Source organism: Pongo abelii, chromosome 9 (assembly GCF_028885655.2).
Source record: "Pongo abelii isolate AG06213 chromosome 9, NHGRI_mPonAbe1-v2.0_pri, whole genome shotgun sequence".
Classification (NCBI taxonomy): domain Eukaryota; kingdom Metazoa; phylum Chordata; class Mammalia; order Primates; family Hominidae; genus Pongo; species Pongo abelii.
In genome coordinates, this window is record NC_071994.2 from 86,152,814 (window position 1) to 86,178,318 (window position 25,505).

The window sequence follows — 25,505 nt, forward strand, 5'->3', positions numbered from 1 at the left end:
AACGATCTTCTCAAGGGCAACTGATTAGATCATATTCATCTCTATTCCCCTAGCTGATGCAATATAAATAGTTGGCACTTAATAAGTTTTGAGGTATTAAGCTAAATTTTAAAAAAAATGATTGCAGAACACCAAAGGAAAAGCAATCAAAATTCCCTATTTTATAGAAAGAATGAAGCATTTGTGTTGCATTCTATTTTACATTTGTGTTGAGTCAGAGAGTAAAGCAATAAGAATGAAGGTCATTCAAGCAACAATACACATTTATTGGATACTCGCTCTGTGCCAGGCACATGATATAAGGATGAAAAGCTGGTACAGAATCTTAGCACCAGATCATATTAGTTTAAAAGGTACACAGTCAAAGCTCCATCATTGTGATTTTATTCTTCCTTCATTAATCATTAATTCACTTCTTAACTTTTTACTCCACATAAAGAGAGAGAGCAAGCAAGAGTGATCGTTTTGATTTACTGAAATTTCTTCTCTAGCAGAGGTCACCAAAATGGACAGTATGATATGAACCCTAGGGCAATCCACTGGGTACGAGAGGAAAACATTTGTATTTCTATTAATATTAATCACATTGATATTTGTATTTCTATTTCCATTTTCATATGTTTTAAAATGTAAACAACATATTAGCATAGTGATACATATGTAATTGAGAGTAGAGAAATATATTAGTGGCAACCTTTTGTGTTTTACTGATGGAGTGTGCTATTAAGATAATTTTAAAATGACAGCAACATGATACTTACAGAGAAAATTCTATAAAGAGGGCTATTACACTGAGTATAAGCAAAATAAAAAAGAATGCAATAGGAGGTTCTAACCCTTAAATAAAATATGTCATTGCAATTACATTGTATTATAACTTATTACATTTGAAATAAATTAGAAGAGAGTTCAGGAAACAGTTGTCCAGGTTTTATCCTGTTGTTTCAGAAGTGACTTTAACCTCAGGGGACAGAATTTTGAGAGTGAACTGTTCTAAATTTTTTTTAGCCAATTGCAGGAAATTGCTAATTATACTCTACTGGCTTGATAGAATGAGCACTACCACCAAAGTTGTCCTTAGGAGATGCAGTGGTAGCAGCAGAATGGGCTAGGATGTGGTTAGATCAAGGGAAGATGGTGGTTCTTAACCCGGCTGCACATTAAAATCATTTGGAAAACCTAAAAAAAAAAAAATAAAATGAAGCATGATCCCTACCCCAGAAATCCTGATATGATTATGCAGGGTTGACTGAGGACTGGGTATTCATAGTGTTCAAGAGCTTATCTTGAGATTCAAATGTGTAACCAAAATCAAGAATCAGAGATGTTGACAAAACCAGTGAAAGGAATTTAACTTCAGGACCTCAAAATCTATGTCTGAATCTAATTTCACAATTTACTAGTTATGTAATATTGGAAATACCTTTTTCTAAGTTCTAACTGAGTTCTAACTTTCCTTCTGAAAAATAAGAATAACAGTAATGACTGTCCTAACTACCTCTCCAAGACGGGGGTTAAGAATAAATGAGGTGTTGCAGGCAAAAGATCTTTTCAAGATGAAAGCAATGTGTTGTTGAAAGGAAAGAGACATGCTCAGAGAGTTACAGGTCTTGATTCTAAGATATCTAAGGTTGGTATAACCAATGAATATGCTTTAACATCCCATTCATTATTCAGACAATTTCTACATATTCGCAATGTCTTCAATTTGATTTTCTTATTGATACTTGGATGAAATCAGGCAATTTTGTAAATTTACCAAAAATAATAATAATTTCAGTCATCACAACTAATACTTATTCAGAAACTTGCATTGTTTCTACTCACATTTCCTAAAAGTATTTCATGGCTTTACTATAGGATATTTATTTTCAAGTAAAAATAAGAGATGCTCACACATAGCACATCCTGAGTATATCCACTAAACACTAGTTTTAGGTGTTTTGTAAGTATTACTCTAAGAAGAAGATTCCATGATAAAACAGATTTGTTAATCAAAATCAAATCACTTACTTGATGGCAGGACTTCACAGAATTTTTAATATGCTAACATTCATTGAGAATCTTCAAGAGGATCGGGATACAAGTTGCAGAATTTAGCAAACGTATTTGGTCACAGAGTCTCTTCATGTGACACAGAAAAGAGAACAATATTTTAAAGCATACTTTTGGAAATACCAATCTAATATAATGCTACTATGGTATAGAGGCCAAAACAGAAGACCAAAGTTGGATGTGACTTGCTCAAGACAGATTAGGTAGAATCAGTGCTAGGTGCCTGTGACTGAAATCCAGCTTTCTCATCTGAGTCCAGTGTCTTTCCGCTCGACTTCAATGTCTCTGTTACTTTTCCTGTCACTTACTACTTCCCTTTAAGGAAAGAAAACACAAGAACTAATTCTCTGTAAAAGGTATAAAAGTTCTCTCACTGACAATTTTTTCTTCAAATGTTGAGCAGGGGTTATGGAAAGAAGAGGCTAAGATTTTAAACCTTAAATTACAATGTGCCAAGGGGCTTTGACAACTAATAACTAATGCTATCCCTGCAGAGAAGACAATCAAATTATCCTGGATTCAACATTTCTGGTTTATATAGAAAAAGGGGAAGAAGTTAACACTTTTCTAATATATTGGGCTATATGTATCACCTTGGAAGGGCTTAATAAAGCCAATATGTGAAAATATATGAAAGAATTTAAAAATCTGTTATGTTGTTAGACTCTGACTACCACTGAAATTCAAGGCCAAGAGAATCTATTTCATCTGAGACTACAACACTAAACCACTGGTACAATCCACAAAATCAGATGTCACTGTCACTTTACCTTTTAAAAAACAAAACAAAATTCTAGTGAACAATAAATTCTAAGTAACCAAGGAAATTTTAAAAAATATTATTTTGCTAAAAAGAACATATACCATGTATTTGGGTGACCTATTAAACATCAGAGTGGTCTGACATTATGGTCATCTTATTTAAAACACCAAGAGGCTTATTGCAAAGGTGACAGACAGAGTAATTGTTTCTTAAAGTAGAATATTTGCAAAGGTCAGATACTATACTATTACGTGGAATTTTTAAAGTAGGAAATAAAATTGTAAGGAATCTAAAGAAGTTTTGTAATAAGTATAATCTATTTATGGAAGATAAATGAATATGTGATAAAATTTACTGGAAGAGAGAGAAAAGGTCTAAAACATCCTAAAAAACTGAGAAGTGGAGAAGTGGAAAGACATAGCTCTTTCAAACATATGTGGAAGAGGAATTAGTCTTCACCTTTTTGTTTTCAAGGGACAGAGCTAGGAATAAAGGGGACATTTACAGGAAAATATATTTTAACAGAATTTTAAGGAAAACATTTTAATGATACTTATTACCTAATAAATAACTTTCGGGAGGTATTATCCATCATTAAAGGGGGTTCTGTGGAGGTCAGAGACTGCTTCACATGCTTGCTTTTCTGATGCACCAAGCAAGAGTTGATAAAAGATGACCTTTAAGATAGATACATTAAATTCTGAGATATAAGAAGAATTTCAGGGAGAAAAAGTACCCAATATGGATGGTATGATTCAGGTGGTGCCCAACATTATAGCTATTTTACTTGAGAAACTAAAAGAGTTATTGTCATTACTAAATCTTTAAAAAATGACTGTGCTCTCAGTAGAGGGCAGTTGCTAGGAGACTTCCTGAATTGTGAGTATTCAGCCATGAAAGTCTAAAGAAATTAATGGAGTTTTATTTTAGACCAGTTTACTTACAGAACTCTGAGTGAATAATATATGGTGGAATTTTTCCTAGGAAGTGACAGAAGGAAGTGGTGCAAATTGCTTTAGAAAGAATAGCATATTTAGAGAAAAATAAGTAGAGTGTGGTACAGCTGGTACATCATAGAATCTAAATCATTTGTCCTTCCTTTGTGGGAGGAGAGTAGAAGAGGGGGAAGATACAAAGAATATGAATGTAGGGTAGTAAAGGGAAGAGGAGGTAGAAAGGAATGACAGAAGGAGAGCATTAATAAATATTTTTGGGTTGAAGCAAAATAATTGGTCTTTTAGGGTGGCTTCAGTGATTTTGTCTTTATTCTCCTTTTCAGGGTTATTTTGCTTGCGAAGTATAAAATGAATCATTTTCTTTCATTTCCAGTTTCAACTTGGAAGTACTAATTCTGTCTTCCTTACATAAGAGAGGAGAGACCTATTACTGTTGAAGGTTCTTTAAAAAAAAACTATGCTTTAAAACTCAAAACAATTAAGGATTACATCACAGCTATTTTCGAAATCATTATATCTACAATGAATGTCAACAAAATGGTAATAAAAAATAGTGTAGTGCCTGGAAAATCCTTTGACAGAATTATTTGGAGCAAGTTTTTTTTTTTAATTTGGAAACAAAACAAAAAATTTAAACAGAACTTCAAGAAATAAGCACATAGCATTTACCATGATTGTACAATAGCAGCGGATGAAGAAATACCAGAAGAGCTGCCTGCAACCAAACTCTTATGGAACCACAAGTCAAAGGTCAAACCAGTAACTATCTAAGACAGTCATTACTTGAGAACAAAATGGTCTTCTTCATTTTTCAACTTAGCACTATGTAGAATATGGTTATCACAATTTATTCTATTCCCAAGACAATATTTCAAGCAATAAAGTTTATATTCCAGAGAGAAGTTGTTCAGGTCTTATACCTTAATGACAACCTTTCTTGTCCAGAAGATAGAACAACATCATAAGAACAAACTTTTAGATCAAAAACAAACAAGCAAACAAACAAACAAAAATTCAGAATTCCTTGAGAATGAAAGTGGTAGTGGCTTCAGGTGGTAAAGCAGCCCAAAATTCTTAACTTTAACTTTGACTGAAGTCATTAATGGTATATTTTTTGCCCATCCAGTTTTCTCCTGAGAAAGTTCCTTCCTGAATAGCAGCTACTGCCTGAGACACAGTAGGTAGGCAGCATGTACTTATTAAAAAAGTAATTAATGAATGACAATAATGAATAAAGGAGGAAAGGAAAGAACTGACTGACAAATTCAAGGAAACTAATGAAAACATGTTGCACAAGAGGCAGTATAGCTTGATGGTAATGAGTGGTACTAGCCAGATTGCCTCAATTTGAAACCCAGTTTTGTCCATTATTAAATATATGACTATGGGCAAGTCAGAAAACCTGTCTACATCTCCATTCTTTTTTGCTTATATAAAATGTACTGCTGTTAGAAATATGTTACATTACAAAAAAGCCCTTTATAAAAGAACATGGAACTTAGTAAATGCCAGGTCAATGTTAGCTATCAAGATTATTACAAAGATCTTATCTAACACAAAGCTTATTGAACACAAAGGTCATTGGCAACTATGAAATTAGACCACTGCGATTAAACACAGCTCTCTAAAGCTGAGGGAAGTAGGCAAATAAATATAAAATTTGGAGGTTCGACCTCCAAAACTTGCACAGGTCATAAAAATTAATTTTCTGTTGAGATTCGGGGTTGATCCTCCCCAGACACTTCTCACAAAATTGTTGGAGATAATGGCTCCTTGCAGACATAGATTAGAAGTCCTGTTTTACAGAGGTAGACATGTGACTAGACAGATACACTAATCTTACTTGAGAGCTACCTACTATTAATTTACAATATTCGATTATTATCCTGTAGATTTTGGCATACAACAGTAAATGGACATAAGGCAGTTTTATTAACACAGTTCCAAATGCTTTGTTGCTTATAATTGCCTTAATTTTGCTTAGGTTATCATATAACTCCGTGGTTCAGAAAGACTGGCTGTGTGTCAATGTCAATCACTGCCTAGGACTTCTGAAGCATGTGAGAAGCCGGCAAATGAAATAGCTATAACCCTGTCTAAGGGGAGGAAAGGAAGAGATCCATTTACACATGTAGCAGAACTCAGATTATAAATTCTTGGAAGTCAGGAGCTGTGTCTATACTGGTTGCACAAAGGACCATGGATATACGCTTATCAGTAAGCCAGGGTGTTGTTTCTGTTGTTATGCAAAACCCATCTCTCCAACAGTCTATAAATAGTAATTGCTCTCCCTAATAGGAGACACATTATGTTGGAAGAACAACAGATAATCTCTATGCCATGTGTATCTAAGAAAATTAATGAAAATTTAGATTTGTTTTGAAAATGTCAACAAAATAGATACATTGTACATGTACTTTTGAAATCTCTTACTCATAAATCTGCTGTCTCTTCTTTTCAATTTTTATCCAAGTTCTAAATTGTGGACCCCTCACAAATTCATATGTTGAAGCCCTAACCTTCCTGTGACTGTATTTGAGGATAGGCTCTATAGGAGATAATTAAGGTTAGATGAGTTAAATATGGTACTGTAATCCAATAGGACTGGGCCTATAAGAGGTGGCCTTATAAGAAGAGAGAGAGACAGATCTCTCTCTGCATAAACACCCAGGAAAGGCCATGTGAGGACACAGTGAGAAGGTGGCCACCTGCAAGTCAGGAAGAAAGCCCTCACCAGAAACCTAATCGGTTGGAACCTTGGACTTTGTAGTCTCCAGAATTGTGAGAAAATAAATTTCTGCTGTTTTAAGCCACCCACCCTGTGGTATTTTGTGATGGCAGCCTGAACTGACAAAGACAGTCATACACTGGAAAACAAGAGCTTTATAAATATACACACAGTTTTGCTGGAGTCACACTCACCATTAGTAGTCTATCTCCTACTTGCAACCTTCCATCTTTTTGTGCAGCTCCTCCATCTATAATTTTAGTTACATAAATGCTGTTGTCTCCAGGAATGTGTTGGTTCCCCACACCTCCTGCAATACTGAAGCCTAAACCTGTAAGAAAGGAACAGAAAACGGAAAGCCGTGTTTTGTTGTTGTAGTTGTTTTTAGAAAATGCAGTTAGCCACATTTTAACAGTTTTTAAAAATGAATCCTCAACTTATTGTAACAGCAATAAATAACACTAAAAATTGTATTTCAATCTAGTTTGTTATTTAAATATTTGAAGAATTGTTAATGCAAATGAGGCAAAGATTTTGAAGTCAACCCCATGTGAGTAGTTTTGTTCTATTTCCAGACTGTATGCCTAACTGCTGTTCCTCAGCTATCCTGTTTATAAGGGTAACTGGCCAGAGCAGGGATCAGGTGAAGGGTGTGGAGGAATCCTAGGTGAGCCAGGAAAAAGACAAGTATAGTCCTGCTCATTGTTGAGTCTATGGGCTCATCTTCATTGCTGTTGTTACTCTAGCATAGAGAACAGAAGTACTGCCAATCACTTGGGTAGAGATTTGGATACTCTTGATATATCAAGATGAAAAATAGAATTGTTCAAAAATTGCACAAATTCTGAGGCAAGAGCCATGAATAAGTTACACCGCTTATATATATGTAATAATTTCAGAGAGAAGATAAGGAAAAGAAGCTAGATGCTTGCCTTTCATGTTTTCTTCTCTTGCCACCTTGTCATATTTTATATTTCCTAGCATTTGTTGTTATTAACTGATTAACTGATTGTGAGGCTGGTCACACAAAAAAGTGAATTATTCCAGTATACAGTCTAAAAAATTTAAAAAAATTCCTTAAAAATATTCTATTAGAAAATAAATAAAAAGAATGTTAAAAATTAATTAATTTATTTATTAATTTATTTTTTGAGACAGTCTCACTCTGTCGCCCAGGCTGGGTGGAGTGCAGTGGTATGATCTCGGCTCACTGCAACCTCTGCCTCCCAGCTTCAAGCAGTTCTCCTGCCTCAGCCTCCTGAGTAGCTGGGATAACAGGCACATGCCACCATGTCTGACTACTTTTTTAAATTTTTAGTAGACACTAAAAATTTTGGCCAGGCTGGTCTTGAACTCCTGACCTCAGGTGATCTACCTACCTCGGCCTCCCAAAGTGCTGGGATTATAGGCATGAGCCACCACGTCCGGCCAAAAACTTTAAAATGTATACTTAGGCTATATTATTTTATAACATGGCAGAATATCAAATCATTTTAAACATGGCGATTGTTTCTTTTAAGAGATGATTTTCACTGTACTATGGCTTATACAATTTTAACTTATATTAAACTATGAAGCAATAACAAGAATAGAGGACAGTCATGCACTGCATAACAATGTTTTGATCAGTGATAGATTACACATATGATGATGGGCCCAAAAGATTATAATGGAGCTGAGAAATGGCTATTGCCAAGTGACATCATAGTCATTGTGACATCATAGCATAATGATTACTCATGTGTTTGTGGTGATGCGGTGTAAATGAACCTACTGTACTTCTAGTCACATATATAAAAGTATAGCATATACAATTGCAAACAATAAATAATACTTAATAATGATAATAAATAACTATGTTCCTGGTTTATATATTTACTACACTATGCTTTTTATTGTTATATTTGAGTGTACCCCTCTCCTCATTAAAAAAAATGTTAATTGTAGAAAAGCCTCAAGCAGCTCTTTCAGGAGGTATCCTACAAGAAGGCATTATTATTACAGGAGATGACAGATCCATGCTGTAACTTTTTACATGTTATTGCTTCTGAACATCTTCCAGTTGGACAAGATGTGAAGGTAGAAGACAATGATACTGATGATCCTGACCCTGGGTAGGCCTAGGCTAATGTGTGTGTTTGTGTCTTCATTTTTCACAAAAAGTTTAACATGTAAAAAAAAAAAAACAAAAAAAGAAAAGCTTATAGAATAAGAATAGAAAAAAGAAAATACTTTGTATAGCTGTACAATATGTTTGTTTTAAGCTAAGTGTTATTACAAAAGAGTCAAAAAGTTAAAAGTTTATAAAGTAAAAAAGTTACAGTAAGCTAAGGTTAATTATTGAAGCTTTTTAAAAATAAATTTAGTCTAGCCTAAGTGTACAGTGTTCTTCAAGTCTACAGTAGTGTACAATAATGTACTAGGACTTCACATTCACTCATTACTCATTCACTGATTTACCCAGAGCAATTTCCAGTCCTATAGGTTCCACTCATGCTACATGCCCTGTACAGATGTACCATTGTTTATCTTTTATTTTTTACTGTACTTTTTCTATGTTTAGATACGTTAAGTTACACAAATAGTTATCCTTTTTCAATTGCCTACAGTACGCAGTATAGTAACATGGTATACAGGTTTGTATCCAAGGAACAACAGGCTATACTATATAGTCTAGGTTTGTAGTAGTCTATTCTATTTCAGTTTGCTAAGTACGCTCTATTATGTTCCCATAACAATGATGACATTTTCTAATTATGTATTTCTCAGAAGGCATGCCCATTGTTAAATGACACATGAATGTATTTTAAAAAGTTATTATGAGATCATTTTAAAGGAATAATTAATAGACTCTTTAAATGTATAAGAATTTTTAAAAATCCCTTTCAGGATATGTTTGAATGCTCATTCAGTACAAAACTTGCAGCATACATTTTCACTGCATTTTACAATCATAAGATAATTAACATGCAAATTACTCAAGAAGATAGATATTGATCAAAAAGGCCTTTTGACTAAAGACATAATTTCTATAGCTTACTTGGCTTAAGACTTTTTTAGAAAAACCACACACCTAGTAAAATAATAAAGCTATCATTAAAATATTTGGCATTTTATACAGCAATAATAAAAAAATACTTAAAAATATTAACTCTACTTCACTATACTTTTATTGAATAAATATTGGGTAAGGTCATGCACTCTTAAGATAGCATAAATAGTTAATTGAAAAATGATGGCATAGTAAATTATAAAGCAACATCTCTGGAATTATATTTGAAATGCAGTGATCGTTAAATTAACCATAATGGTTGTTAAAAATAAATGGAAAATTGATTTAAATTGATAGGGCAATTAAAGCAAGTGTTATCTAATTTCCTTGTGATGTGAGTAATTATTTTTATTGATGCTTTGCCACCCCATGCAACCATGAATATATTTATTTGCCTCAGATTTACAATTTGTTTATTAAGCAAATGATGACCAAAGAGTAAAACACCCCAAATTGGCTTTTCCTATAAAATTTAAAATACATATCAGCTGATGTTTCCCAAAACTGTTACTTTATTACATATGAAAATAGGGAAGTTTTAAAAAATATATTTACAAAAGTTTCTTAGCCACATGCTAAGATCAATCTACCACATTTATAAAAGTACAGAGGTTATTCCAAACTCTGAGAAGAGAAGGTTAAAACAAATTCAGAGACTCCAATTTACATCCACTATGCCAGCAGTAAATACCACGGTCTTAGCTACAAGAAGAGCTGTAGAAATAAATTACCACCATAAAAACGGTTAAGTTCAACAAACACAGCAAGTATATAGTTGACATTTGAAGTTGAAGACTGCACAAAGACAGTGAAATCACTATGGATACTACAGATAGACAGATAGACAGATAGATAGATAGATAAAAATCGAGTAACATTTTTTCTTGAGATTAGGTTTATGTACTTCTTTTTAACTAGTGAGTGTTCAAGGTGAAGCAAGGTATTTTTAGTAAATGTTCCTCTCAGAGCCAGAGCATGTTTCTGAATGTACACAACTAGTAATTTTTCCAATTTCCTTTCCTTTGACGTAACATGCATGCGTTTAAAAACAATTAAAACTTATTTAACACTTAAACATATTCTAAATATTCAATTCAGATGATAAATAAATCTGTACTTTACGTCTACATTGAGAATTTATGTTTATTTACAGGTGGAAATATCTATCTGTGCTATAAGATTGCACCTATCCTCATTCATTTATTCATTCACACATCCATTCTTTCAATAAGCATCTCCTGAGTACATACTGTGCATTGTATTACCTGCTGCTATTGAGCATGGCCAAAGTAAATGTAAAGAATTTTTGTTTCCATTTTTAATTTTTAGTTGTTATGGATACATAATATATGTAAATAGGGTGCACATGATAATTTGACACAAGTACACAATGTGTAATGATCAAATCAAGATAATTGGGATATCCATCACCTTAAATATTTATCATTTCTTAGTGTTAGGAACATTTTAATTCCACTCTTAGTTATTTTGAAATACACAATACATTATTAACTATAGCCACCCTATTGCACTGCTGAATACTAGAAAGATCTATTTCTTTTATCTAACTGTATTTTTTACCCATTGACCAGAAACACTATAATAATAATGACCCATAAGTGAGTTCATATGAGTGAGTGTAGTTGAAACATGTCTGAAGCAATGTTCTAAACCCAGATAATGCAAGCAATTTTTGGATAGCTATTCTATGAAGACAAATGTGGGCTAGGATCATTGAGCAATAAGACCAAACACAAATCACCTGGGTGTTTCTTGCATAGACTCAAAGCAGGGGCAGGCTCTCTACCTTATAAGACCTAGACTGGCTAAGGCATGCCATGACTAATGCCCCTGTCCCCCATCCCTGTTATTAATCTCACATCTCTTCCCTTCATTAGCTAATTTTTCCCTCCTTCATTCCACTCAAAACACACTTGCCTCCTTGATATTTCTTTTTTTCTTTTTATTTTTTTCCCTTTAACTTTTATTTTAAGTTCTGGGGTACATATGCAATATGTCCAGGTTTGTCACATTGGTAAATGTGTGCCATGGTAGCTTGCTGCAAAGATCAACCCATCAATGTGATATTAAGCCCAGCATCCATTAGCTATTCTTCCTGATGCTCTCCTTCCCTGCTTCCCTCCCCTTGACAAGCCCCAGTGTGTGTTGTTTTCCTCCATGTGTCTATGTGTTCTCATCATTCAGCTCCCACTTATAAGTGAGAACATGTGGTGTTTGGTTTTCTGTTCCTGTGTTACTTTGCTGAGAATGATGGCTTCCAGCTCCATCCATGTCCCTGTAGAGGACATGATCTCATTCCTTTTTATGGCTACATAGTATTTCATGGTGTATATGAACCACATTTTCTACATCCAGTCTATCATTGATTGGCATTTAGGTTGATTCCATGTCTTTGCTATTGGGAATAGTGTTGCAATGAAAATACATGTGTATTTATCTTTATAATAGAATGATTTATGTGCCTTTGGATATATACCCAGTGATGGGATTGTTAGGTTGAATTTTTTTCCTCTAGGTCTTTGAGGAATTGCCACACTCTCTTCCACAATGGTTGAACAAATTTATATTCCCATCAATGGTGTAAAAGCATTCCTTTTTCTCCACAACCTCACCAGTACCTGTTGTTTTTTTGACTTTTTAGTAATACCCATCTCTCTGGTGTGAGGTGATATCTCATTGTGGTCTTGATTTGCATTTCTCTAATGATTAGTGATGTTGAGCTTTTTTTCATATGTTTGTTGGCAGCATGGGTGTCTTCTTTTGAGAAGTGTGTTTATGTTCTTTGTGCACTTTTTAATGGGGTTGTTTGTTTTTTTCTTGTAAATTTGTTTAAGTTCCTTGTAGACTCTGGACATCAGACCTTTGTCAGATGAATAGATTACACAATTTTTCTCCCATTCTGTAGGTTGTCTGGAACTCTGATGATAGTTTATTTTGCTGAGCAGAAGCTCTTTAGTTTAATTAAATCCCGTTTGTCAATTTTTGCTTTCGTTGCAATTACTTTTGGCATTTTTGTTATGAATTCCTGCCTGTGCCTATGTCCTGAATGGTATTTCTTAGATTTTCTTCTAGGTTTATTATAGTTTTGGCTTTTAAACTTGTCTTTAATTCATCTTGAGGTAATTTTTGTACAAGGTATAAGGAAGGGATCCAGCTTCAATTTTCTGCATATGGCTAGCTATGGATGCCTTCAGCTTTGTTCTTTTTGCTTAGCAGGCTCTTTTCTGGTTCCATAAGAATTTTAAAATAGTTTCTTCTAGTTTTGTGAAGAATGTCAATGGTAGTTTGATGGGAATAGCATTGAATGTATAAATTACTTTGGGCAGTATGGCCATTTTCATGATACTGATTCTTCCTATCCATGAGCATGGAATGTTTTTCCATTTGTTTGTGTCATCTCTGATTTCCTTGAGCAATGGTTTGTAGGTCTTGAAGAGGTCCCTCACTTCTCTTGTTAGCTGTATTCCTACAGCCTTGATATTTCTAGAGTACTCAGACATAGTCATAGACTGTCAATTTAGGGTCTTTGCTACAGCTGTTCTGCCACATGGAATATGCTTCTTTCAGGGCTTTATTCAAGTCTCAATTTCTGTAGGAGCTGGAACCTAAGCTCCCTATTTAATGCTGTCCCCTGACTATATACTTTTTTTCCTTATCCTGCTCTAGTTTCCATTTTCCCTTAGCACTTATTACCTTGTAATATACTATACAAGTCATCTACATATTTTGTTTATATGTTTTTTATGTTCTGTCTCCTTGGTGAAAACATAAGCTCTGTGATGACATGGTTTTTTGGTCTATTTTGTACTATGCAAGTAGAACAAAACCAGGTACATACTTGCCTCATAAATCTGTATTAAGTGAAAGAATGAATAAACAAATGAATATAAGAGGACAAGGAAAGTCCCATGTCTCTGAGAAAGTCCCCCCTTAAAGATGAAATTAGCAAGGGGCAGAAACAGTGAGCCGTGGTAGCTGCAGTCAGTAACTGTATAAGGCATCACATTGCCTCAGGCAAACTTTGATGAGCTCTCCATCCTCAACCTGTATAGGGTTTATGGTAAGCACTGAGCAGGCAATGGGACAACAGCAGAGGCAGCTTCACTTTCTCATTCTTTCGTCTTATAACTGTGCAAATTTGAGTTTCCATTTCTTTGTAATAAAGGAGTAAGTGTATCTATTATCTGGCAATAATAGATACTTGATAAAGTGCTCTCAATAAACTGTCAGGCTGTTGGGAAAACATGACACCAACACTTTGGCATAATCTAACTGGTTTGGATGAGTTCTATATTGCTACTAGCATTATGTGAGTGAAGCATGACTTAATTCTTAGAGGAGAAGGAGAATAATTAACAGAAGTTTAGCATTTGGACTGCGTCTAGATAGGTGAAGTTAGAACTGATAAAAGAAAATGCACATTTAAAACCAACATGTCTTCGGATTCCAGGCTGGATAAATGACTAAAGAGTCAACTGTCCTGACTTATGTCCCACAGGGCTAATAAAGTCCGACTTTACTGATCTGAAAATTGAAGCAAAAATGCCTGGCAATCAAACCATGTATTTATGATACAGTAAGACAGGGTAGTCCCTACTGAAATGAATACAATAGGTTCCTGACTCAAATTGGATGAAGATTTGGGTAAGGAACACTGAAAATGGCCAAAATACTGATTTCGGGGAAGCGACAGTTTTGTAACAACTAAAGAAAATTGGTTACCATTTTGAAAAGAAGTGTCCATGAAAAAGAAATAGCTCTGGACCATCACATGATGACAAACTAGTCCATTATAAAATAAAGTCAGTGAACAGAGTTGGTAGTTCTCACCCCAAAACACTGATTATAACACCATCTACTGTGGAATGTTGGGCTATTAAGAATAAGACTAAACATTACCGCATGTGGGTCACAAACAAAGCTGAAACAGAAAAATGTAAGTAATCATTTCACAAAAGGAAAATCAGTGAATATTTCAGTACTCTAGTAAGAGAAAAAGGCATGCCAAATTTAAACACCTAATTGCTCAAGTCATTAAAAATGACCTGTTTGGCAATCACTTGACGCACATACAGAATTTCAGGATTACATCAATTATACAAAGCTGGGTTCATCTTTCCAATTTTCTTGCATATCTCCAAGCAGTGATTTCTCATGTCAACATAAGAAATGCAGGCATAAGCACAGGAAAGTCTGAACCTGATTAAAGCCTTTAACTGAAAGTTTTTCCACACAAAATCTTTTTCCCATCCGGTAAAAAGAGAACACCATGAACGGATCATGGTTCACTCTTTTCCCTTGCTGCCCACCTACGCTGAGTAGGAGGTGTCAGTGAGAGGTGGGGCCTGAAGCAGAAGCTTGGCAGCAAAGATTGATACTGTGCTGAAGCTCAGAATAAACACTCAAATGCTTTGAAAAGTCATATGATTACAATGTACCCGAATATTCTTTGTGGGTGTAGAGAACTAAGCCCCACGATGTCTTATAATCATTTAATGAGTTGGTTCAACTTTATTTCATGTGACTTTCTTAGGAGAGGGCTCTGGGGCACCTCTAAACAATTCAAAATTGTTAAGCATACTGGTCCTGTCAGAGTTTATTTAGGATCTGCTAGGTAAGGCGTTTACTGCTTTACAGAAAGCACTAGTAGTTGTCTGCACATTCTGTCTACATGGTTTTATTAAAGGAAACACAGAATGTATCTTGAAACCTGCTGGCCCTGTCTGAGAAAACACCCACCCTCACAGGCAACTTAACTTATGAATGTGCATACGTTTCAGTTAAAAAACAACAAAAAAACCCTTCCCTGTAGGAACTGGTCTACACTGATAAGAGACTACTTGACATCTCTTCCTTTTTAGAAAGAAAATTTTGCTTTAACAAATACCAAAAAAAGTATCTTTTATTTTAATTTGAGAGAGTAGTTAATCACTCTGGCGACTGCCAATACGGTTAATTGAAAGCCAAAGCATTATCTTCTTACTCTTTGGATATTCTCTGGATTCTAAAGACAAAATTTGAGGTTGAAAGAAGTGATTCTGTTTAAAATTTCTAAGGCACTGACAAAGCATCTTCAATCCTGCTTGAAGAACTGCTCACAGATCACCCAATTAACTTACTATAGCCACAGCCCAAAACTTTTTCTCCTACTACATATCTTGTAATAGCCATTCATACCTTTAGCACATTGCTTTAATACCTATTTTATTCTGAAAAATTCACATTTCTATACCTATCCTTTCTGCTTTCCCTTTGTTCAAAGGAAGAAACATTATTTCTCTTTTGTAAAATGAAATCTTCCCCTCCACTTTAGGGCTTTACTTCTTTCTTTTTTTTTTTTTTTTCTCTCTCTCTCTCTAGAGTATTCAGTTCCTTAGCCTCAGTGCTTTTCTTCTTTTATGGATTTGGCCATTCCTCTGTCCTGTCCTGAAAAGATCTCTTCAACCTGCCACAGCCTCCTTACCATAATAACTGATGTTTTTAGACACTTATCTGTAGTGCTACCTCTGTTTCTATATTACAAACCATCCTTAATCCCATCCATCTGGCCCCATACACCACAATCTACTCACATGGCGTCTGTTATAGGTTGAATTATGTCCCCCAGAAAGATGTGCTGAAGTTCTAACTCCTGGTACCTGTGAATGTAATTAACCTTATTTAGAAAGAAGTTCTTTGCAGACGTGACTTAAGAAGATGAGGTTATATTGGATCAGGGTAGGATTAGGGTCCAATGATTGGTGCCCTTATAAGAAGAGGAAATTTGGACACAGAAATAAAAAATACACAGGGAGGAATTTTTGTGGTAAGTGACACAGCGATTAGAATGATGAATCTGTAAGCCAAGGAACATCAAATATTGTAAGCAACCACTAAAAGCTAGGGAAGAAGTGTGGAAGAAACTCTTGCATTTCTAAGTTGTACTCCAGTAGAACTAACCTGTGCCAGCCTTTCTTCCTCTATTTAACTCATTAAACACTTACTGATGACTACTTATGTGTCAAGTAGCAGCCTAAATATTGTTGTTACATCAATGAATTAGAGATCTAGTGTTCTTGTCCTCATGCAGCTTATTTTCTACTACAGAATAGGACAAGTATAAAAATCATGAAAATGCCGTGTGGTAAGTGCTGCTGTGAGAGGAATAGTGGCTATGGGAGCATATAGGTGGGCGGCCTACCTTGGGCTAGAGGGGGTAGTGTCAGAGAAGAATAACTGCAGGTCATTATATGCAATCTGAGACCTGGAAGATAACAATGAACAAAGAAAATAAGGGAGTGGGGAGAGATCATCCCTGCAGAGGGAAACATATACTCAAAGACCCAGCATTGAGAGATAACATGGCTTAGTTGAGAAACTCAAAAATGTTTAGGTGAAAGTAATAAGTAGTTTTAGGCAGAGTGCAGTCTCCACGAGGAAAAGAACCATGACTGTAGAACCATTAATGTACATTCAGCCCTTGATACTTGGATATCAAGAAGTATCCAAGTATCCAATAAGTGAATAAATGAGGATAAGAGGTCACTCCCTCCACTGAATTAGAAAAGGAGGAAAGGACAGTGGAGATGAATGCTAAGATTGTAGGATAATAACAGGATGCTAAAGAAGTTCTCATCTTCCATTTACTCTGGTAACAAGAAAGCATGATCATCAACCAAGAATGAGGGAAGTAGTGAGGTCAGAGAATGAAGAAAGCGCAGATGTGTTGGAATAGCTATTAGGGAAAATGGAAGATATAATTGCTTAGAGAATTGCATAAAATGGCAAAGAGCTGTGTTGATTGTCTAGTGAGGGTTTGGAGACTGTAGATTAATCATAGCACTGTTCTAGGTTTTTTTCCTCCAGTAATTCTCAGAAGGCTAGACATAAGCATGGAAAATATAGGCAGTTAGATTGAATTGCCTTACATATTAAACTCTTATGTGCACTGATCTTTCCTTTTTAACAAAATTATATGATCCTAGAAAGTAGGGGTTGCACAAAATAGACTATGTTAGCACAGTGCTGACATATAGTAATTGTTCAATAAATATTTGCAGAAAGAAAGACAGAATTGTTCAAAGACCAAATGGTCACATCTCATAGGTATACTTTCAAATGTCAAGCATCCCACATTAAGAAAGATATGTATGCTTTAGTTGATTGCTTTAGCTCAAGGGGGAAAAAGTACATATTGAGCATTTTTAACGTGCCAACTACTATATTCACTGGTGAAGAATTAATGAAGAGTATGTCAGTCTCTTCCCTAACGGAACACTAAAAATGACCAATGACCGACACAGTAACATTTATTTACTCAAAGAACTATCATTGACCAAATTGTTTTCATCCTTAAAGATCAAATAGTCAAACCACAGGTTGACTGCTTATGGGGCTGTATGATAGAATGTGATTAGATGCTGTCCTACTTGTTTATGGACTACTTCATTATACTTGAAATGGAATATCTTCCAAGCTTCCATCATTAAAATATAACCAAATTATAGGCACAGCCTCGAGCTATCAAGCACATCTGTCTGGGCAGTTTTTCCAAGTTAATTCTTGCTGCCATGCAAACCAAGGTCATTAAACACTGACCTCTGAATACTGTCTACACTGTCTTGGAAGTATACAGATTCCAGCACACAAAGCCACGAAAGTTATGCAGATTATTTAAAAGATGTAAAAATCATCTCACATGTTGAAGTTTGATGAGGATGTCCCACTGGCAGGGTTGTTGCTGGAGAAAGCAAGTTGAAATATCTGAAGGGTAACTGGGTGGATCTTGAAAAATTTCCAATCACAAAGGCCTATATTCAGTAACATCTCCTCTGAAAAGTTCTTCCTCCTAATCAACACTCCTTTAACTTAAAAGTACTCTCTCTCTCCACTGACTACATCTAATGGTTTATCTGTCTTTATCTCATTTTTAATGATACATCATTTTCTACATAGAATTAGAATATAGTTATTTATAGGAAGGGTCGATATTTAGAACATTTAACAGCTGGTATGAAATGAACACCAACTAATCACAATAGGTAGCTGCCATAAATAACTGCTGTGATATGCACAAACATGTTGTAGGAATATCTGATTCCCCCACGTTGGATAGTTACCACTTTGAAGGTGGAGGGGAAAATAACCCTTTTATTTTGTATGCCCAGGGGTTTTATGAAAAAAGTAGGTACTTGAAAACTAATTTTTTATTTTTATTTTAAAAGACAGGGGTCTATGCTATGTTGTCCAGGCTGGACTTAAACTTCTGAGGTGAAGGGATTCCCCCAACCTCAGCCTCCCAAGTAGCTGGGACTATAGGTGAGCACCACTGTACCCAGCTTCAAAGCTAGTTTTTAAAATGAATTACTGAACTAAATAAAGATCACTGGATCTTTTTTCCATAAACATACTTTAACAAACCATGCAAGAAAGGGATCGGGGTAAAATAATGTAGTGAGCTACTTCATCATTCATTAAAACAACACTCAATTCCAGGCTATCTTAGTTTCCTAGGGCTGCAATAACAAAGTACTAAAAATTAAGTGTCGTAACTAACAGAAATTTACTATCTCAAAGTTCTGCAGGCTAGAAGACCAAGATCAAGGCATTAGCAGGGTTGAGTCCTCCTGAAAGCTATAAGAGTAAATCTATTCCATGCCCCTCTTCTGGATTCTGGTGATTTGCTGGCAATATTTGGCATTCCTTATCTTGTAGATGCATCATCCCAATCTCAGTTTTCATCTTTACATGAATTCTCCCTATGTGCATGTCTGTTTCTGTGTCCATTTATTTTATTTTTGTAAAAACACTTGCCAATTGGAATAGAGGCTACCATTACAACCTCATCTTAACTTGACCATTAGCAAAGACCTTAGTTCCAAATAAGGTCATATACACAGGAACTGGGGGTTAAGACATCAACACAATTCAGGGACACAATTCAACTCATAACACTGGCACTGGGAAACAAAAATATGAACAGAACACAGTTCCTATTGCCAAGAATTTCACAGACCAATGTGGAAAGAATTATAAATAAACAGCATATGTTAGTACATTGGAAAAAATGAAAAAAGACAAGTTGTGTCATGCAAAACTTCTGAACTTCCAGGAGATAATGACAGTCAAGCGCAAGTCTACATGTAGAAATAGAGGCTCATGAGGCTCCAGAAGTGCCATGTTAAAAAGTTTAAACCTTATATGAGTGGCAATGAGGAGGGAGACTTCGAAAAATCTTAACCATGAAAATGACTTGATCAGATTTGGTCTCCCTCCATTTTCCTTGTTAATGCTTGCTGTTGTTTAAAAAATACATCAAGTTATCCTAAGAAAAAAAGAACAAAACTGGAAGAATCACATTCCCTGACTTCAAATTATGCTACAGAGCTATAGTAACCAAAACAGCATGATACTGGCATAAAAACAGACACATAGACGAAGGTAACAGAATAGAGAGCCCAGAAACAAATCTATACATCTAGAATCAACTCATTTTTGACAAAGGTACCAAAACATACACTGGTGAAAAGATTGTCTCTTCAATAAATGGTGCTGGGAAAACTGGATATCCATAGGCAGAAGAATGAAACTAGACCCCTAACTATTGCCATATACAAAAATCAAATCAAAAGGGATTAAAGACAAATCTAAGACCCGAAACCATGAAACTACTCTAAGAAAACATTGGGGAAAATTTCTATGACATTGGTTTGGGCAAAAATTTCTTGAACAATACCCCACAGGCAAATACGACCAAAGCAGTTAATGGACAAATGGGATCACATCAAGTTAAAAGGCTTCTAATAGTAAAGGAAACAATCAACAAAGTGAAGAGACAGCCCAGAGAATGGGAGAAAATGTTTGTAAACTACCCATTTGACAAGGGATTAGTAACAAGAATATGTAAGGAACTCAAACAACTCTAAGAAAAAACCCAATAATCTGATAAAAAGATGGGCAAAAGATCTGAATGGACATTTCTTAAAGGAAGACATACAGATGGCAAACAGACATATGAAAGGTGCTCAACATCATTAATCATCAGATAACTGCATATCAAAGCTACAATGAAATATCATCTCACCCCAGTTAAAATGGCCTATGTCCAAAAGAAAGGTAACGACAAATACTGGCTGGGATATGGGAAAAAGGTAACCCTTGTATACTGTTGGTGGGATGTAAATTAGCACAACAACTATGGAGAACAGTTTGGACATTCCTCAGAAAACTAAAAATTGAGCCACTATATGATTCAGCGATCCTACTTATGGCTACCAAAAGAAAGCAAATCAGTATACTGAAGCGATACCTGCACTCTCATGTTTACTGCAGCACTGTTTACAATAGCTAAGATTTTGAAGCAACCTAAATGTCGATCAAAAGATGAATGCATACAGAAAATGTGGTACACATATACAATGGAGAACTATTCAGCCACAAAAAGAATGAGATCCAGCCATTTGCAACAATATGGGTGGAACTGGAGATCATTATGTTAAGTGAAATAAGCAAGACACAGAAAGACAAACATCTCATGTTCTCACTTAGTTGTAGGATCTAAAAACCAAATCAATTGAACTCATGGACATACAATAGAAAGTAAAGGATGGTTACTAGAGGCTGAGAAGGGTAGTAGGGAGCTTGGCGGGGGAAGTAGGGATGGTTAATATGTACAAATAAATAGAAAGAATGAATAAGACCTACTATTTTATAGTCCAACAAGGCGAGTAAAGTCAATAATAACTCAATATTTAAAAATAACAAAAAGAGTGTAATTGGATTGTTTTCAACTCAATGGATAAATGCTTGAGAAGATGGATACCCCACTCTCCATGATATGCTTACTTCGCATGGCATGCCTGTATCAAAATATCTCATGTACCCCATAAATATATATAACTGGTATGTACTCACAAAAATTAAAAGCAAAAAAAAAAAAAAAATAAAAATACTTAAAGGGGCGAAAAACTATTATCAAACTTACTGCCTTATTTCTGACTAAATATTTAAAAGCCTTTTATGCTCAATTCAGGCATTCTATTACTACACATTTCAAGTGACCATCATGGGCACTTTTAAGCACGTAACACATTTTTCTTTCTACAAACTTCACAAAAAGACCTGTTGAGAAAATCATTCTAAATCCAACAATGCACAGCACCTCATGCCTTTTTTCTACTTCTTTCTTCATGATAGAAAATGTAGTCAGCCTTTAACTCGGCCTGATAAAAACTGTAAAGACTATGCCAAATAAGACTGGGTACAGTGGCTCACGCCTGTAATCCCAGCGTTTTGGGAGGCTGAGGTAGGCGGATCACTTGGGGTCAGGAGACCAGCCTGGCCAACATGGTGAAATCCCATCTCAAAAATACAAAAATTTAGCTGAGCATGGTGGTGCATGCCTGTAGTCCCAGCTATTCAGGAGTCTGAGGGATAAGAATTGCTTGAACCCAGGAGGTGGAGATTGCAGTGAGCCGAGATGGTGCCACTGCACTCCAGCCTGGGTGACAGAGCAAGACTCCATCTCAAAAAAAAAAAAAAAAAAAAAAAAAAGGGTGTGCCAAATCGTCCCTCATACAAACAGGAAGCCCAAATTGTTTATCAGGAAAGAAGAGGTGACAATTTTAGATACTGAGAATATTGAAGTAATTGCCAGAAGTCAGATTTCAGGCTTCGGGAGGCCATGGCGGGTGGATCACTTGAGGTCAGGAGTTCGATACCAACCTGGCCAAAATGGTGAAACCCCATCTCTACTAAAAATACAAAAAAAATTAGCCGGGTGTGGTGGTGTGCACCTCTAATCCCAGCTACTTGGGAGGCTGAGGCATGAAGGATCACTTGAACCCGGGAGGTGGAGGCTGCAGTGAGCTGAGATCCCACCACTGCACTCCAGCCTGGGCGATAGAGTGAGACCCCATCTCAAAAAAAAAAAAGGAAAAGAAAGAAAGGAATACAATTAAAGTGGAGGAGGAGCACACTCTGGTCTTGGAATTCCATTTGGGAATTTAGAAGTGTCATGTTTATAATTTTTCAATTTTGTTTGTTGTTGGCTTGTTGTAAAGCAATATAAAATATTTTTGTTATAAAATAAAATAAATAAAAAGTACATCAACTTAGGAGCAGCCTAATGATGGCTGACTAGAGGAATTTTGTACTTGTCTCCTCCACTCCAAAGAACCAAAGTAGTGAGTAGATAATCACACTTCGTATAGTTCCCTCAAGAGAAAATACTGGAATGTAATAAATTCAACAGAAAAGTGACACAAAATACCTAAAGCAAGGAAGAAAAAGGAAGCAAGGCATCCTGCTTGACCAGGATCAGCTGGGAGATGAGAGAGACTCCTCAGTATGAGAGAAGTATAAATGAGACATCTTTAGTGGTCCGCATTCCCACTGTGGACTCCTGCAATCCTAGACACGGGAGAATCCCTCAACTCTTGTGGGTCCTGAAACTAACATAAGGATCTATGGAGAAATTCTGTGATGGCACTGCTCCAAGAAGCGAGGTTGCACTGGGTCTTACACACTCTGTGACACCTAAGCAGCTACAGCAAGCCATCGTTTTAGAGTCCTGCCCCCAACAGTCTGTGTACTGCCCTGGAACCCAGCAGAGACAGGGCTAAGGTGCAAGAGAATTGTGGACTGTAATCCCTGGGTCTGAGCCATAAGGAAGGTATGGGCTACTTCAGCCAGGGCTCAGGCATGTAGTTCCTGAACAAGGCATGAACTACAGCTACTGGGGACAGAAGCATAAGTAAGGTAGTGGCTATCACAACAAGAATTGAGGCATGAGTGCTGCCGGGGATGAGGCATAAGTGATGTAAACATTCCCGCCTTGCCAGCAGTCCAACCTTCCACAGTGGCAGGACAGCAGTGTGGCTACTACCAGTCACACCTGAGCATTCTGCTGGTGGCCTGGGAATCACGACACCTCTGCCTACCATAGCTGGTGCTGGCATCCAACATTAGGAGGCCTGAGGACAAGCCTGCCTGGCCTAGCTTTGTCCCTTCTTCCACCTTCTGGGCCAGGGCCCAGCCCAGTCTATCACCATTGGTACCTGAAAAAATCCTCCCATGTGCTTGAGATTGGGTCTACCCAGCCTGCCACTTACTCCTCAGCTGGCACCTACCTGCATGTACCACCTGTGGGCCTGGAGACTGACTAGCCCAGCCCATCACAGCCACTGCCAATGCCAGTGTACACCACTCAGGACCTAGAGGGTTGTCCTACCACTATCACTGCCATTGTCCATGCCATGCCAAGTTCCCAGGGGTCTAATAACCTGCCCACCTGCCTGGCTCACTGCTGCCACTACTGACACTGAATAAGTCAACTGGAGGCCCAAGAATTGGCCCACCTAGACCCCCTAACATTAGTGTAACCATACAGTATACTGGGGCTCAAGAACAGAAATGCTCAGCTCACTACTGCCACCACTGGGGCCCAAAGATTGGACTGCTTGGCATCCCAGTCCCCAGTAGAACTTCATCATATCCTCCGCTTATAACTGTACTGTACACCACCAAGGAAATCACAGATGCAAATAATGCTGTTTATAGCCAAAAGAAAAATCATACAAAGACTACACTATTGCACACACCAAGAATCAAAGCCAAAGTGCCCTATACAACCAACACCATAGCTATATCTTCAGGAAAAAAGTAATCCCCTACAAAAGCAAATTAAAAAAATGAGAAGAAGTGACTTATACCAGATCACACAGATATCAATGTAGTGACACTGGAAACATTTTAAAAAAACTCAGTATGATAATGTCAAAGAAACACAATAATTCTCTAGTAACAGATCCCAAGCAAAAAGAAACATGAGTAAATCAATAAAAGAATTCATACTATTAATTCTAAAGAATCTCAGTGATATAGAAGAGAATTATGAAAACCAATATAAATAAATCAGAAAAACAATTTAGGATATGAATGACAAATTTATCAAAGAGATAGATATCATAAAAAAAGAACCAAACAGAAATTCTGAAACTGACAAATTCATTGAATATAATAGAAAATACATTTGAAAGCTTCAACACTAGATTAGATGAAGAAGAATCTCAGAACTTTAAGAAAGATCTTTTGAAATAAACCAGTCAGACAAATAAAGAAAAAAGAACAACAGAGAACGAGAAAAGCCTTCATGACACATGGGACACCATAAAGGGACCAAATATTCAAATAATCAGGGTCTCAGAAGATGAAGAAAGGATGAAAGGGTTAGAAAAACTATTTAACATAATATTGCATGAAAACTTCCCAAGTCTAGCAAGAGAATTAGACATTCAGATACAGGAGGCTGTGAGATATCCTTACAGATACAATCCACAAAATATCTTCTCCATGGCACATTACAGTCAAACTATCTAAAGTCAAAGACAAAGAATCCTAAAAGCATCAAAAGTGTCTAGTCACCTATAAGGGAATCTCCACTAGACTAAAATTGGTTTCTCAGTAGAAACCATATCGGGCAGGAGGAAATGAAATGATATATTAAAAGTTTCAAAAGAAAAACTGCCAGCCAATGATACTATGTACAGAAAAATTATCCTTAATAAATTAAGAAAAAATAAAGTCTTTTACAAAGAAGCAAAAACAGGAAATTCAACACCACTAGACCAGCTCTATAAGAAATGCTCAAGGGAGTCCTAAACCTGGAAGGAAAAGGACACATCTGCCATTATGAAAACACACAAATGTATAAAACTCACTGGCAAAGCACATATACAAAGGAAAAAGAGAAAGAACTCAAATAGTATCATGACAGAAAGCTACCAAACCAAAATGGAAAACAATAAAAGAAAAATAAAGGAACAAAGAACATACAGAACAACCAAAAAACAATTAACAATATGACAGGAACAAAACCTCACATATTAATATTAACATTGAATGTAAACAGATTAAATTCTTTACTTAAAAGATATAGACTGGCTGAAAGTT

General features: G+C 36.0%; 1 protein-coding gene across 21 annotated transcripts in view; it reads right to left on the bottom strand.

Annotated features, from left to right (window-relative positions):
* DLG2 (discs large MAGUK scaffold protein 2) overlaps window positions 1-25,505 on the bottom strand; it is a 2,173,778-nt gene that overhangs the window by 518,569 nt on the left and 1,629,704 nt on the right. For all 21 annotated transcript variants that reach the window (XR_008511650.1, XM_024254994.3, XM_024254993.3 and 18 more), the window contains one exon: window positions 6,697-6,833. Coding sequence is in view for 20 of the 21 variants with exons in the window: in XM_024254994.3 (XP_024110762.1) it covers window positions 6,697-6,833 (137 nt within the window). In the remaining variant the exon portion in view is untranslated. The remainder of the gene's footprint in view (window positions 1-6,696; window positions 6,834-25,505) is intronic.